This window comes from Anthonomus grandis, chromosome 2 (genome assembly GCF_022605725.1).
Source record: "Anthonomus grandis grandis chromosome 2, icAntGran1.3, whole genome shotgun sequence".
Lineage (NCBI taxonomy): Eukaryota > Metazoa > Arthropoda > Insecta > Coleoptera > Curculionidae > Anthonomus > Anthonomus grandis.
In genome coordinates, this window is record NC_065547.1 from 22,914,814 (window position 1) to 22,929,489 (window position 14,676).

General features: G+C 32.5%; 1 protein-coding gene across 1 annotated transcript in view; it reads left to right on the forward strand.

Annotated features, from left to right (window-relative positions):
* The window catches only part of LOC126750429 (putative ferric-chelate reductase 1 homolog), a 38,486-nt gene extending 24,047 nt beyond the window's left edge, over window positions 1–14,439 (forward strand). Inside the window, exons 2-11 of the mRNA XM_050460053.1 lie at window positions 6,325–6,578; window positions 10,162–10,323; window positions 12,066–12,321; window positions 12,411–12,617; window positions 12,675–12,831; window positions 12,905–13,131; window positions 13,229–13,472; window positions 13,524–13,636; window positions 13,687–13,803; window positions 13,966–14,439. Of these exons, the coding sequence (XP_050316010.1) occupies window positions 6,325–6,578; window positions 10,162–10,323; window positions 12,066–12,321; window positions 12,411–12,617; window positions 12,675–12,831; window positions 12,905–13,131; window positions 13,229–13,472; window positions 13,524–13,636; window positions 13,687–13,803; window positions 13,966–14,109 (1,881 nt within the window). The 3' untranslated portion in view covers window positions 14,110–14,439. The remainder of the gene's footprint in view (window positions 1–6,324; window positions 6,579–10,161; window positions 10,324–12,065; window positions 12,322–12,410; window positions 12,618–12,674; window positions 12,832–12,904; window positions 13,132–13,228; window positions 13,473–13,523; window positions 13,637–13,686; window positions 13,804–13,965) is intronic.
* Window positions 14,440–14,676: the final 237 nt, after the last annotated feature.

The following is a 14,676-nucleotide window of genomic DNA, read 5'->3' on the forward strand; positions in this document are numbered from 1 at the left end:
TTGCTTTTGCGTCGCGTTCTGTTAGATTGCTAAGGTCTTGGTCGAGGTGGGTTTTCAACGAAGCTGGAAAAAATTTAGCTTTTATTATAGCTTTTTTTAAATAAATATAAAATTCTCATCCACCTTTTCCCCAAAAGACCACACAAAATGTAAACAAAAAACAAAGTCACGGTCTCATAAGTAAATTTTATTGGCTATCCGTGTTTTGCCCTGTATAAACAGGGCATCATCAGGCTTTAGGACCTACACATAGGCTGTAAAACTTACAACAAAAACAAAATATAGTTAAAAAATAAATAAATAAATTAAGTGAGACTAGTTGAACGATTGAAGGGTATCAATACAGCACATGCTATATATAAAGCAACATCAGAACTAAAAACCGAAACAACGGTAAAAACGAATAGATTTTTTTATTGATCTTGCTAAGGCCTTCGATACTGTTCCTCACAATATCCTTTTAGATACGTTAGAGCATTATGGGAGGCATAAATATTTAACCGTTTCAGTTCGGAAAGTTTATGACTAATAAGATCATGGCGTCCAAGCTGGAAAATCAATCTTATGCAAGAATTCTGTACTTTTTAAAGTTTATTTTTAGTAAATATATTTCGGCAAGGACCATACACAAGTTTTGAGATGCCCAATCTTTGGCTGGTCTAGAGTAGATTACGGCTGATTTCCTGGGACTCTATTCTAACCGATGATTAAAATAGAATTTAAAAACTCAGTCTAAATATTTAGCGTCCTAACCACCGCAATTGGATTAGATCTAACAAATGAAAGCTGTGTATCTATGACTATATCACGCGGTTTTAAGCACTAGGCCATATAAGCACTAAAAGTGATAAAAAACCTAAAAATGATCCTTAAGGGATCCCTTGATCTATACAAACTGATTGACTGCGATCTGTCATCCGAATAACTGCGAACAAGTTGAATAGTTTAAGTTTAAAACGATAATAGCAAAGTTGTGCGCGCAACAGTGCATGGTTCAGCGTATCGAAGGCCTTGCTAGTCAAGTCACACAATACCCCGAAGCTTAACCCTTGACAGCCAAAACAATGTCATCTACGGAATATATACTTATATAGAATAGATTTTTTAATAAGACTTTAAATAAGACTTTTCAAACACTTTAGATAGCGCTAGTAGTATACTAAATCGTATCAAATCAGAGACATCCCTAGGGCTGCTAATTTTGGTATTGGTAAAACTGAAATAATCTTCCACTGGACAGAAAAAATGCTTTTCTATATTATCAGGAATTAAAAATGTCAACAAGAACGGGCAGAATTATTGGACAACACAGCCACGCCATTTCATTTCTAATTCCGTCTATACGAGATGCGTTAGACTCAATCTCCGACACTGCCCGGAAAACATCATCCTTATTAACCAGTTTCAGTTCAAATTTCGCGGTTGTAGAACGTATTCTTCTACATCTCTAGGTTTCTATTTTATCTCTTAAGTCTTTTATTTAACAGTGCGAGGCATTTATCGCACTGAGTCGATAAAGTATTAATTAATTTTATTTGAGTTTCTTAGATGATTAGGAATTTCTACATTATTTTTTTAAGAAGTGTTATAGATAATAAGTTGGTCAAGGGTTTTCCACAAGTCTTCAACATTATCGCAGTCAACAATCTGCTACCAAGGACAAGTTCTATCTTTAAGTTATTTTGAAGATTTTTAATAGCCATGATATATTGAATTGTAGCCAAAAAAAATATATATATAAGAAAAAAATCAAAACAAACAGGAAAAGTTAGATAAGGGCCTACTTCAGGAGAACGTTTAATTGATAAAATTGATTGATTTAATTGACGTTCCAGATAAAATACCTAGTCGTATTCAGAAACATTATTGGCGTATAAATTATAGAAAGCAAAATATCATATCATATAAAAAGGAGATATTAGAGAGTTGTCTGTCACACCCAATTATGATTTTTCCACAAAACTTTGAGAAGGTTCTAATCACTAATTACACAAAACATGGTGCTACGATGTTAATTTTACATATTGGGCAATTTCGATTTACAAATAAAAGATAAAATGTCTACATATTTCATGCACCGGGATTTTTCACCTTTTGAATTATTCATATAATTTAAACTTATCAAGACAAAGTCTGTAGGTATGCCGATAGTGATTGCAAAATTGGATAAAATATTTGTCGTGGAAGAGCTGACGAAATACAGATAAAACCTTTGGAAAACCACAAATTTTAATTTTATTGTTATTTTAAGCGAATCTTATAATTTACTTTTAGAATATCCTTAGGTTAGGTTTATGTATTTTAGCTTTAGTATACATTGCAGATAATTTATTTTCTGCAAGAAAGTTAATTTAAGAAAATAAAAAACAACTAAAACCAAAATTAAATATTTTTTAATTAATTTGTATTCACAAAGCAAGAAACGTGGGAGTTATATTGAACTGAATTAAGATTAACCGACCCTGTTTTTATATGTGTGCAAAAGGCATAAGTAAATTTGAAACTACTTTATTCACATAAGCATCCATTGGATCAAAAACAAAAATTAATTTTAATAGATGCACTTCTATTGAGCCACTGTTTGACAAAACAAGATAAAGATAGAGTACAGAGAGTTTAGAAGCGTCAGATTTGACATGGAAAGCCGTCGAAAAGCTCACTCTTTATTTAGTTTTATGCTATAATTTTCAGCAAAATTTCTCTATATTTTGATTATAAAATTAAATTTAGAAGTTGAGATTTGAGGATTTAAAATCTCCACCCTTACATAACACAAGTCTATTTACCCGATATTACATGCTATATATGTACATCTCCTCCTAAAGTCTAAAATCAGTATCTTTCAAGTATTGTTACAAAAAAACTCGCTAAATCAAATTGCGTTTAAAACAAGTCGAAATCCAGACGGCTTTAAATAAATAATAATAAGCTTATTAGTTAAAATTTGTTATTTTCTTTTAAATATTATTTTAAATTTTGGCTAACACTAGAAATAGATTTACAGAGTAAATAAACTTATTTTTAATTTGTGAAGCAAATGGTCCTTAAGATAACATGACGTCAATCTGCGTATACGTATATTAGCTTCACCAGAAATAAGAAAATTGTTTAAATATGACTAATGCTTGTTTGCACCAACTTGAAAATTCTTCAATTAACATTAAATTTAATCGTTGATTATCTTTACATTTCTTGTTAATCAATCAGACCATTTGCCTAATTACATAAATTTAATAGCTTGAAAAGTGTCTATGTAAAAAGTAAATCAATGATGAAGTTTCGCTATTATTGACAATTCAACATCAAATTAAATAAAAAATTATGTGATAATGCAACTTCTAACAAATTACTACATTTAAAAATTCCTAAAATCATTTATTGCATTTTATGATAAGTAATTTTAAGTGTGAGGTTGCTAAAGAAAATCGTATATTTGTTTGTGAAGATAAATCACATCCCAGCATCAATAACTTCCTGGTTTCAGAGAATAAAGTATTATATGGCTCCTTCCAAACGAATCTTAATAAAACATGCTACAACTTCAAAAAAGCTAACTACTCTCAACTGTATAGACTCCTCTCTGATACCAGTTGGCGGTTTTAAATTACTGCCTCTGGTGTCAATAAAAGTATCATAAATTTTCAAAAAAAAAAAAGAAAAACTTCATAAAACATACTAGAAAAATACATTTCATTCTAACCATGTTGCATTATCTAATATTAGAAAAGTAACCAAAATTAAAATGAATAATGCCTTTGACTCAGTTTTTTTTTTAATATAGGAGATATTAAAAAAAAACTGAGTCACCTTTAAATAATGAAACAGTTTTGGAAATATGTTAATCAAAGAAAAAATAACTTCCGAATGCCTGCTTTGGAGGTTTTGGGTCGGTCCTCATTCAAAACTTCCCAATGTATTGGCAATTGTTTTACTTAATTTCTTTAAAAGAGTTTACGTGGACTTACTACATCAACTGAGTGTGGAACTTTTAGACATCTAGACCCAGATTCCTGCTCCCATAACATATTAATAAACCCTTTAACTGAAAATAAAGTTCAAACTACACTGCAAACAATTCAAAACATTATATGATTGGCATTATATGATTCATCCTTTTATTCCTCGAAATTGTTCAAAATGTTTAAATAGATCCCTGCTATCTCATATTTAATGTTGCTATAAGAACTTGTAATTTTCCAGAGGTTTGGAAGGTCGGTAAAATTACGCCGATACATAATATCGGGGCAACAAAAAATATTAAAAATTATAGATCTGTCTCCATACTGTCCAATTTCGAAAGGCCTTTTAGGTATATATCTTGTAGCATTTTTATTTTTTTGGTTGCTTTTATAATGAATTAAATTAATATTGTATGAATAGTATTTATCGCGACATCTAGTGCCTAGTTAATGGCATTGGCGTTAGCTGTTCTTCGCTTTGAATTTTAAACAATTTACTGGAATCAGGTTGTTTTTCTCTCTCTCTCTCTCTAACTAACATGATTTTTCTATCTGCCTGTCTCTGTCATTGGTCATGTACGTCATGCTTAAGGATCAACTTTTACGTATTGGCATTTTCGATACCCGTACTTTGTACTGTGTAGTACTTTGGTGCATAAAGTTTTGATTTCAGGGGTTGTACTTTTAACAAGAAACTGTATTGTAATTTTTACAACGTTCATTTATCTAAGTGAAAGTTTAAACAATGAACATTGACCAGAAATGGCATATTTTGATAATATAATATTAATAATTGAAACTTATTTCGTGTTTTACTATGTGTTATATTTCTTAATATCCTTTTTGTTTATGTATGAACCAAGTTGCCAGTGAAAGGTTCTTACAACTGCTCTTTAAGTAAACACACTGGATAGTGCCCACAATTTAAAAACTAAGCATCTTGAGAATAAATTATGCCATCCCACCACCAATTAGTAGCTGATATGGATGAATTAATAAATAAGCTGCCGTTAGCCACTTCATTCAAGGCTTTCAACATCAGTCAAATCTAAATAAAAGGTTTCAAAGACATTTTTTTAAAAAACAGGGATGGACTTATACTGTTTTCCCAGTAAAAAGTTGACCATAACAAATCTTACGTGTTTGTTACAAAAAGCATAAAAAGCTATGAGACATAGGATATATTTGGATGTTGTGTATGCAAATTTTTTGAAAGCCTCGAATGACCATGATCTTATCTATAAATATCATTTAGAAAATTGTATTTATGGATTTTCATCATGGCCTTATACAATTCTTTATCTCCTCTCGAAAAGATCGTTCCTAGTTTGTTGAAGTTAGTGGTCAAGTCAAATTGTTATCCAACACTGAATGGTGCCTCTCAAGGAAGCAATTTTGCCTCATTTTTTTCTATATTTTCAATGATATCGCTAATAGTGTGTATCTTTTATTTGCAAACGATTTAAAAATATTTTGCATCATAGAAACTAAGGAGGATTGTGTTGTACTGCAAAGAATTATTAATGCACACTAGTGTAAAATAAAAATTAACTACCTCTGAATATTAAAAAGTGCAAGTGTATTTCAATCCCGCAATGAAATAAAGTACAATAATTGTACGTTAGGTAATACTACCCTAGAATATCTATAAGGGATCTAGGACTCATAATTAAAAACATAATAAAAAACAAACTCACATTTACTAAACATATTAATGAAGGTGTTAAGGCCTCCTTAAAAATTTTCGGTTTATAATCAGAATCAGTCAAGTCTGTCTATCTAAGGAGTTTTTGAAATATGCTTTAAAATTGATAGAATATCCTCCAAGAGGGTATGCCAATAAGTTATTCCTAAAAAGATGTAATTTTTCATCTCTGAAGCATTGTGTTATTCTAACCAATCAGCTTTTTTATAAAAAGTATTTAAATAACTTACTATCTGAGCAAGGTCAATAAATTGAAGGCGAATTGATATTTATGAAAATTTTAGATATAACCTACCTTTTACCTACAGTATCTAGTTTAATTTTTTTTAAATTTGTGTGTTTTAAAAAACTCTTTCTTGATTCGTCAAGTATAAGTCGTCTTATTTATAATAATTTTGTATTGTAAGTAATGTTTGGTAAATAAATAAATAAATATATTGTGTCGTTATTTGCATAAATTTTAAAATTTTTTTTATTTTAGACACATTTTAACAAAACTTCTAGTATTTTTTTATGTATATTAAAATTATTAATTAACTAATACTATATATTTTTATTTAGTAATAATAACTTATTCTTATGCCCTTATAAACAAAATAAAAGTAAATTGAAGTAGTTAAAAGAACCGAAAGGAAACGAATGCTTATAATTTTTTTTTAGATGTCTCTAATACTGCGTGCCATTCCCTTTTTCACCTTTCTACTGATGCCAACAGCGCCTCTACCTCAAGGCGCTCCCTCTTCCGTATGTGAGACGATGTTACCGTTTCATGGAGGTGGCATTCCTCCTCAAGGTGGTATAGCCCCATACACAATCATTCCTAGAAGGCAAGGTAATAATGTGTTGGTCACCATCACCTCCACCTTGGGGATACCGTTCCAGGGCTTTTTGATACAAGGAAGGACACCCGAAAGGTACGTCATTATCAATGCCTGTTGAAGTTAAGCAGCCTTATCAATTATATTTTATTTGCTACTAAGATATAAGGCATCATAGGAGATTTATTGGTACCCAATCCAAAAACCTGATCCTAGATAGTGTTAAGTATTAAGCTCGTTTATATAATTATATATTCTCATTTAACTTCGCTACCTATTAAGTACTAAATATTAAATGAGGGCAGCGGGTAAAATTATATCTAGTTGTGCAAAATTATTGTAATTACTTTAGTGCGTTACTAGTGTATTACTTTAGAGTACTTACTACTACTACAAAGTGCTTCTTAAGTACTGAACTTAACTTCTCAAGTGACTTAGCATCACAAGTGTCTCTTCAACTATATACTTGGACAGGGAATAACAATTAATAAAACAGTTTAAACATTATTAATCTTTATCACTAAAAACAGAAAAGAGGTACTAGATGTAACAATTAGTTCAAATTATATCGACAGCAAGGTCAGGAATTTGGTGGTGTCATCGGAGCCATCATGCATGCTCAAGTCACAGGCACATAAGTTTGACATTGCTATCGGTAACAGAGCAATAGTTGAGTACAGGAACGTGAGAAGTACTAAATGGGCCGGATATAAATCGACCCTACAGAGGAACTTACTATCATGTAACAAAACTGTTAAGAACCATGACCAGCTAAATTACATGGCTGATAAAGTGTCTGAAGCTATTGTAACAGCATATTATAAAAACTGTCCGCTAAAGGTGAAGCGGGACAATCGCGGCACAGCTTGGTGAAACAACAATCCTAACAAAATGCCGTCTGAAGTACGCAAACTCTTCAATCGAGCCAAAACCAGTAACAACTTGGAGCTATATCGTAAGGTGACCGACTACAATACGGCTATACGTAAAGCTAAGACGGAATAAGATAGCATTCATGGAGAAGGTTCTGTGAGGACGTCAATGAAACGCCTCGCAGTACAAGGATCTACAATGTGCTCTCAAGGAAATTCTCGCCCCGATGGCAATTTTACATAAACCAGACGAGAGACGCTTGAAATCCTAGCACAAACACACTTGCCCGGGTCCGAATTGTTTCATCACTTTGGAGAAAATGCTGGATCAGAACCCCGGCGACCATCCAAAGAAAGCTGGCCTTTTACCAGAAACATAATTTCGCCTAGTGCGGTTAAAGGTACTATTAAATAATTCCAGCTCTTTAAATCATCAGGAGGGGACGCAATCTATCTTCTTTGAGTTAGGCTAGACTTTACCCCACCTGCTAGCACCTACTTAGAGCTAGTCTAGCATGGGGGTACAAACAACGTCCTGGAAAACCACCAACGTAAGATACATACCGAAAGCCGGGCGACCAATTGCCGATAAATCTTCGCTCAGGCCATTAAGCCTGATATGAGATGTGGCGCTGGCGAAACGCCCGCTCAATGTCCACCAATAGGCCTATTAGGCAGGTAAATCAACAGAGCTCTCAACAATCTTGTAACGAGCATCAGCAACTCGCTGAAACATAAAGAAGTGGCAGTGGCGCCCTCCTTAGACATAGAAATGGGCGTCAACAACGCACTGCCACGCTCACTGCAGCAAGAGGAGTCAGCCCTCTTATCTGCAACTGCTTATCGAACTTCAGGGCCGCGCAAGGTTGCTTGCAGGGAGGGGTACTATCTCTTCTCCTGTGGTCGCTACTCGATGGTCGCTAGTCGACATTCAGTAGACGAATCAATAAATACTGATTATCTAGAACATCGCTAAAGAAAACGAACAAAAATTGCTAAATGATATTTCTAAAGATTCTGTTATGCAGAAACTCATAGATTTTTTATAATTTTAGGCTAAAAGCAATTTAAAATTTTCAGATCCTAAATGCAATTTAAAACCATCAGAACTGAAGTTGTAGGTATTGGAATATTCGCAGCGAAATATTCTTTTTTATAAGCGAATTTTAATATATTGGATTTTTCACGTCGTATACTGGCCCGGAATTACTACAGGTATAGAAGATATGGTACTAAGTTAATAGTATCTAGTATCTAGAAATAGCCTTTGACATCACATATAGTCCTAAAATTTCCCTAGGAAACAGTGGACATAGGTTTCAAAACTCATAAAAATAGCGACTTTCTTCTCTGTGAGTATTTTGGCAAATTTGTCAAAGATAATTCTATACCTTACAAGACGGCGACCATTACAATATATTCTGTAAAAAATGTATTTGCAATAAATGGCATTTCTCAGCAGATATTTTCAGACAACGGTTTTCCTTTTAAATTAGCATAATTTGCTGATTTCGTCTCAAAATACAACATAACTCTTATAACATCTAGCTTAGAACACTCATAAAGTAACGGAATGATCAAATGTTCGATGGTCTTTGACAAAAGTGTTTATCAGTAGACAAAATCCTTTGCCGTGTAAGTCTTTTAATAAGTGGAAAACGGAGTAATAACTTTTTTTAAAATTCTTTTGTAAAATTCTTGGAGTAATAACTTTTTCTAAATTCCAATCGCTTTTGTTATATTAATATACTTATTAATATATTAATTACATTATTAATATATAATTAATTAATAAACCTATACAGGGTGTCCCGTATAGGTATTTAAAAATAAAATAAATAACCGTCAGGAATTGTGGCAAAAGATTGTGGAAGGAGTCAATACCATCAGGGCCCAAGAAGAATCATTGTTTTGAGTCAGGCAAAATTTAAATAAAAGAATTAGACAATGTGTCCTAGTGGATGGTGAACATTTTGAACAATTATTATAATCAACAGCCTTTTCTAATTTTATCGTTGTTAATTAAATTTTAGATTAAGTGTTCATACGCAACCTAATACAAAAATGCGTAGTAAGTATACCTTTTTATACGAAAACCAATAACATATTGCGATATTGAGCTCAAATGGTTTATTTTCATGTCAGGTATCCTACATTAACCTATGTCCAATTAATTACGGGACACCCTGTATATTTTAATATCCAAAAACAGTCCGTTAAATACCAAGTTTTTCAAATACCAGATAATCAGAACGGACTGTGAGCACCTTCTAGATCACTGGAGTACTACTTATACTCGTATTATTACCCTAGTAATCCAGAAGCTAAAAAACGGTTACACGATAGAAGAGAAATGTAAAAATCTTAAAAGATATTTTCCCTAATTAATGCCTTAAGCACCTCTATGAAGTGGGTATTTAGCTAGTAGAAATTGGTGCTTTTATATAGATTTTTGAAAATTCTTTGCCTTCTAAATAAGTTGCTGAATCTCTCGATAGTCTGCTAAAAATATGTTTTAACTCATCAGTTTTATATTTTTATTTCGTTATTTTGGGCTTGTTTTTGAGTATTTTGGATGAAGAAAGAAGACGATGTGCAAGGATCTGATTCTAGCTGTTCTTATCTATTTTCAAAAAGTTTAAAATGCTTTTCAGTTTAAAATATATATTAAAGCAATTTACACAGATGAAAAAACAGTTGTTGAGGTTAAAATTTATGCAATTTATAAACATTTTAAATTAACATACTTTAGTACATTGACTTTAATATTAAATTATTTCTAGTGGTAAATTTTGAATTTTTTTTAGGGAAATTCTTGGTGAGTTTGACTCTGCATCAGTCAACGAAGGACATCCATTGGATTGTGGTTCCCCTTCGGATTCGATAACACATAATGCTCCAAAAAATAAGGGAAGCATTGAGGTATTATGGACACCTCCTCGTGGATATGAAGGCCCAGTGATTTTCAAGTAAGTCAAATACTTTAATAATGTTATTTAAGTATATAAAAATTATTTTTATAATTACTACGCAGTAACTAATAATATCTAATAAATATGTATTGGTAAAATAAATAAATATGTAGTGTAAAGCCAGCAATATCAGAATTACTAAAATTTTTTGGAAAAAAGTGCTCAAAAACAAATTCTATAGCTACAATTCTTAATAACATTTACAATACACTCACTCTATGTTTTTTTTATAATGAGGTGTAAAGGACATTAAAAAATATTTTATTACTATGTTTATCAGAGCCATTTAAAAATCTACACACTCTTACATGATGGATATAAAAAATAGTATTTTATTTTTTATTAAAAAGAAAATAAGAGGCCATTTGTAACAAGTATTTATAATAATAATGTTAAAAACATAAAATATAAAGTTAAATATTTGAACGGTGAAATTTCTTGATTGAAACGAACTGAATTTGATTTTATTAAGACTAAAAATTTGACAATACAAAAAGGAAACAGTAATAAGTAAAACCACATGGCCTTACCGCCAACCTGGAATTGCTCCAAATCAATTAAAATATTACTTTTAATATTGAAAGAGAAGACACTTTTTAGAAAAAAAGCGATTAATATAAACTATTATTCATTATAAAATAAACATTATTAAAACAAACCCAACCCACGCTTACAGCATACATTGATAAACAAACAGAAATAATATGAAAAATGGTATTTCATCAATCAATGTCAACAACGTCGTTTCTGTCCAATTCCTGTCAATTTTGCCAAGCAAGACCATGGCCGATATATAGCCTGTCCAAGGGAGGGGTGGTTTAAACCGCTTGATACAAGCGACATTTGGTATTTACCGAGAGATGTCAAATGATGTCAGCGGTTTAATCGCCAGTAACCCTGCTTAGGAGGAAAGTTATAGCGGTTGACAGTTGACAAATAAAAGAATTCGAAAACGGATTGTATAAACAAACAAAAACTACTATAATATTATATATATTTTCCAAAATATACAAAAATGTATTAGACCCAATATTTTTTAAGAACTGTAAAACCCACAAGTGGGTTTTGTTCAAACTCCATCCAAAAGAATAATGAAGTTTAAAGAACAACGTCCAGGTACACAATACAGCGCCATAGAATATATATGTAAACAAATAACCGATCGACCGCAATATTAAACATCGCATCTAAGCAATAGCCTTAACCGTGACGTCATTTGACATTTTTGACAGTAACCGTTGGTTCTTACCAGACTAACGCTTGGACAGGCTATTACGACTCTAATGCCTCCCCATACAAGCTTCAGACTTGTGATGACACCTAACACTCTCGCAACTTGACTGTTACGGCCTCTGAACGTCGAGGAGTCGTACTAACCGGAAGTGAAAATGGTGTAGTCATAATAGCGGGTAATTTAAAATTTGATTATGGCGCCAAATTTGAATTGTTCTTTACTATACAGCGCGCTTAAAATTAGTGGAAAATGTGTAGTTCTTTCGGAAATTATAGTAGGCAGATTGAAAAAGTGTTAAATCGTGACTTTTTTAGACCCTTTGTTAAATAAAGTCTATTTGTGTATACAGTAAAGATTAACACTTGTACATGGTTGCTCAAACCTTAAATAAAATATAAAAATTCTTCCAAATTGAGATTTTTTTAGAGTCGACTTCTTAGGCATATAAAACAATATAGATATAGACAATAATACATTTCCCTAATAAATCAATTAATATTTGTAGCGCAACTATTGCTCAAGCCTACGACACCTTTTATGTAGGAGTAGAATCTAATCCTGTAGAATTAACAAAAAGAGGAGCGAATGACCCACAGATCGCCTTCCCCACGCAGCAAAATCAACCCACTCCTCCCAACTACTTGCCTACCCAACCAAAAGAAAATTCTGCGGAATTTGATCCATTTTACGATGGTTGCACTGTGAATAAATTGTGTTTTGGATCACCTGCCAGTTGTGTTAATTCTAGAAATTGTAAAGCGGTGAGTAACAAACTAGAAAATTAAGTTTATGTAGGACTGGCTTGGATCTGATTAAAAATCATTTAAAACAATTTTTTTTTAAATTTTAGGTGGTGGCAGTGTCCGTCTCAGGCGACAAATACGACTTTGAAATGAAAGCTGACAGCAGCGCTTCTTGGGTAGGTGTCGGCCTCTCAGATGATGACAAAATGGGTGACGATTCTGTCGTAGAATGTATCAAGAAAAACAATGGAGTTGCTGCTTACATGTCTTACACTAGTGGCTCGCCGAATTACGGAGCCTCACGGCTGCCAAATGTACGTGCAAAAGCTAGTTAAAATTTAATTCACTACAATATATTTTATTTGCTTTAGTCTCAATTAGGCATTCAACTGATTAATAGCAGTGTGATAGATGGGACAATTTATTGTAAAGTCAGAAGGGATGTTTTGACATCAGTCAATGGACGAACTTTTGATTTGGTTGGAATAAAATATAATTTATTAATAGCTGCTGGATCAAGCTTAAGACGTAAGATCTTTAATTTAAAGTAAATTTATTTACTACTAAAAAAAATTAAATCATTTCCTCATAATTCTTAAAGCAAATTCTGTGGCGTTCCACGATGTTGCATATCTCGCAAGCGCAGAACCGCAAGCCTTGTCAGACGTGTCAAGCATAGCTGCCAAATCTAAATTGTTAATTAGGTTGCACGGCTGTTTTATGATTGCCGCATGGTTAGGTACAGCTTCCGTAGGCATCTTATTGGCAAGATATTATAGACAGACCTGGGTCGGCAAGCAGATGTTGGGAAAAGATATGTGGTTTGCCGTAAGTAAACTTTAATTTTGACATATCATAGTCTTATGTCCATTTTATTAGCAATTAAATTATACATTTTTGCGTTAAACTCATTTTCTATTGTTAGTGGCATAGAACCTTCATGGTTCTTACTTGGCTCCTCACCATAGCAGCGTTCGTCCTAATTTTCATCGAATTAAAAGCTTGGAGTGGCGAAAACAATCCGCATGCAATATTGGGAACCGTAACCACCATTTTGTGTTTTATCCAACCAATCGGAGCATACTTCAGACCCCACCCCGGTACAGCTAAAAGACCACTTTTTAATTGGCTGCATTGGAGTATTGGCAACGCCGCACACATTGTGGCCAGTAAGTCAATGAGTTTTTCTCTTTCATTTATTATAATATCGTTCTTTTTAGTTGTCACATTGTTCTTTGCTGTTCGACTAACAAAAGCGGAGTTGCCGGATTTCGTTGACTGGATTTTAGTTGTTTACGTGGTGGTCCATGTGGTTTGGCATTTATGTTTATCGGTAAGTTACAAAATCATTAAGTTATTTTTCGTTAAAGTTATTTTTTATAGTTTATGAACTGTATAGCAGAACGATCATCAGAACGAAGAGTATCCTCATTTCCTATGAAAGACTTAGGTGGGTCTGGAAGAAGCTCTGCTTTTGCTGATAGGAGCAGTGATACACCGGTAAGATTTTTTTATGGCATTTGCTTATTAAAAGAACAGAAGTAAGGAAAAAAACACGTGGCAACATGGCTTAAGATCTTATGTACTACATAAATAAATTACTGCGGCATCGTCACATCGGCATTAATTAATGTAATGTTTTTTTCAAACTTCTTGTTTCAGTATACCTCATTTAGAAAAGTCATGCTAGCGATTTACATACTGATAGTACTAGCCATAGTGATAGCTCTAATAGTGATCACCGCATTGGCACCCATCGAGGACACTTGGACCAGTTTTAAGACCAACGTCATAAATAAGAATTAGCCTCATGATATGACAAGGATTCTTCTGCCAAATAATTACTGCCAAAAGGGTGCAAATATAAATAATTTTTTTAATTTTTACTGAAGTTTGGATTTCTTAATAGGACTTGCGTCATGGCAGCTGGAAATTGTAATAATTTATATGTGTGTAGTGTATTGGAGCCATTTTATTGTAAATATTAATATAATTAACCCCATATTGTCAACCTCCTTAATATCCACTTTTTCCCACTCCTATTTTAGTGTATAATATTGTTCGTAGAATTTTTATGTAAATAAATAATTAACTACTTAAACTTATTTTGTTTAAGAAGTTAATTTGAGTAGCTAATGTATTTTTTGTTGATAACTAAATTAAAAAAACCATCTTTTAAAAATCAATTTATTTCAGTTGTTTTTGCAAGTTCATATATTTCAACAACAAGATTCTACAAGAAACCACAAAATATTCTAGCGCTAAAACAAGAAATCGCAGGCAACATTACCGATTTAAAACATGATTTGTGCCGCAGAAGAAGAATAGCCAATAATTTTTTTCTAAACGTATTACGTCATCCCATATGAGCCG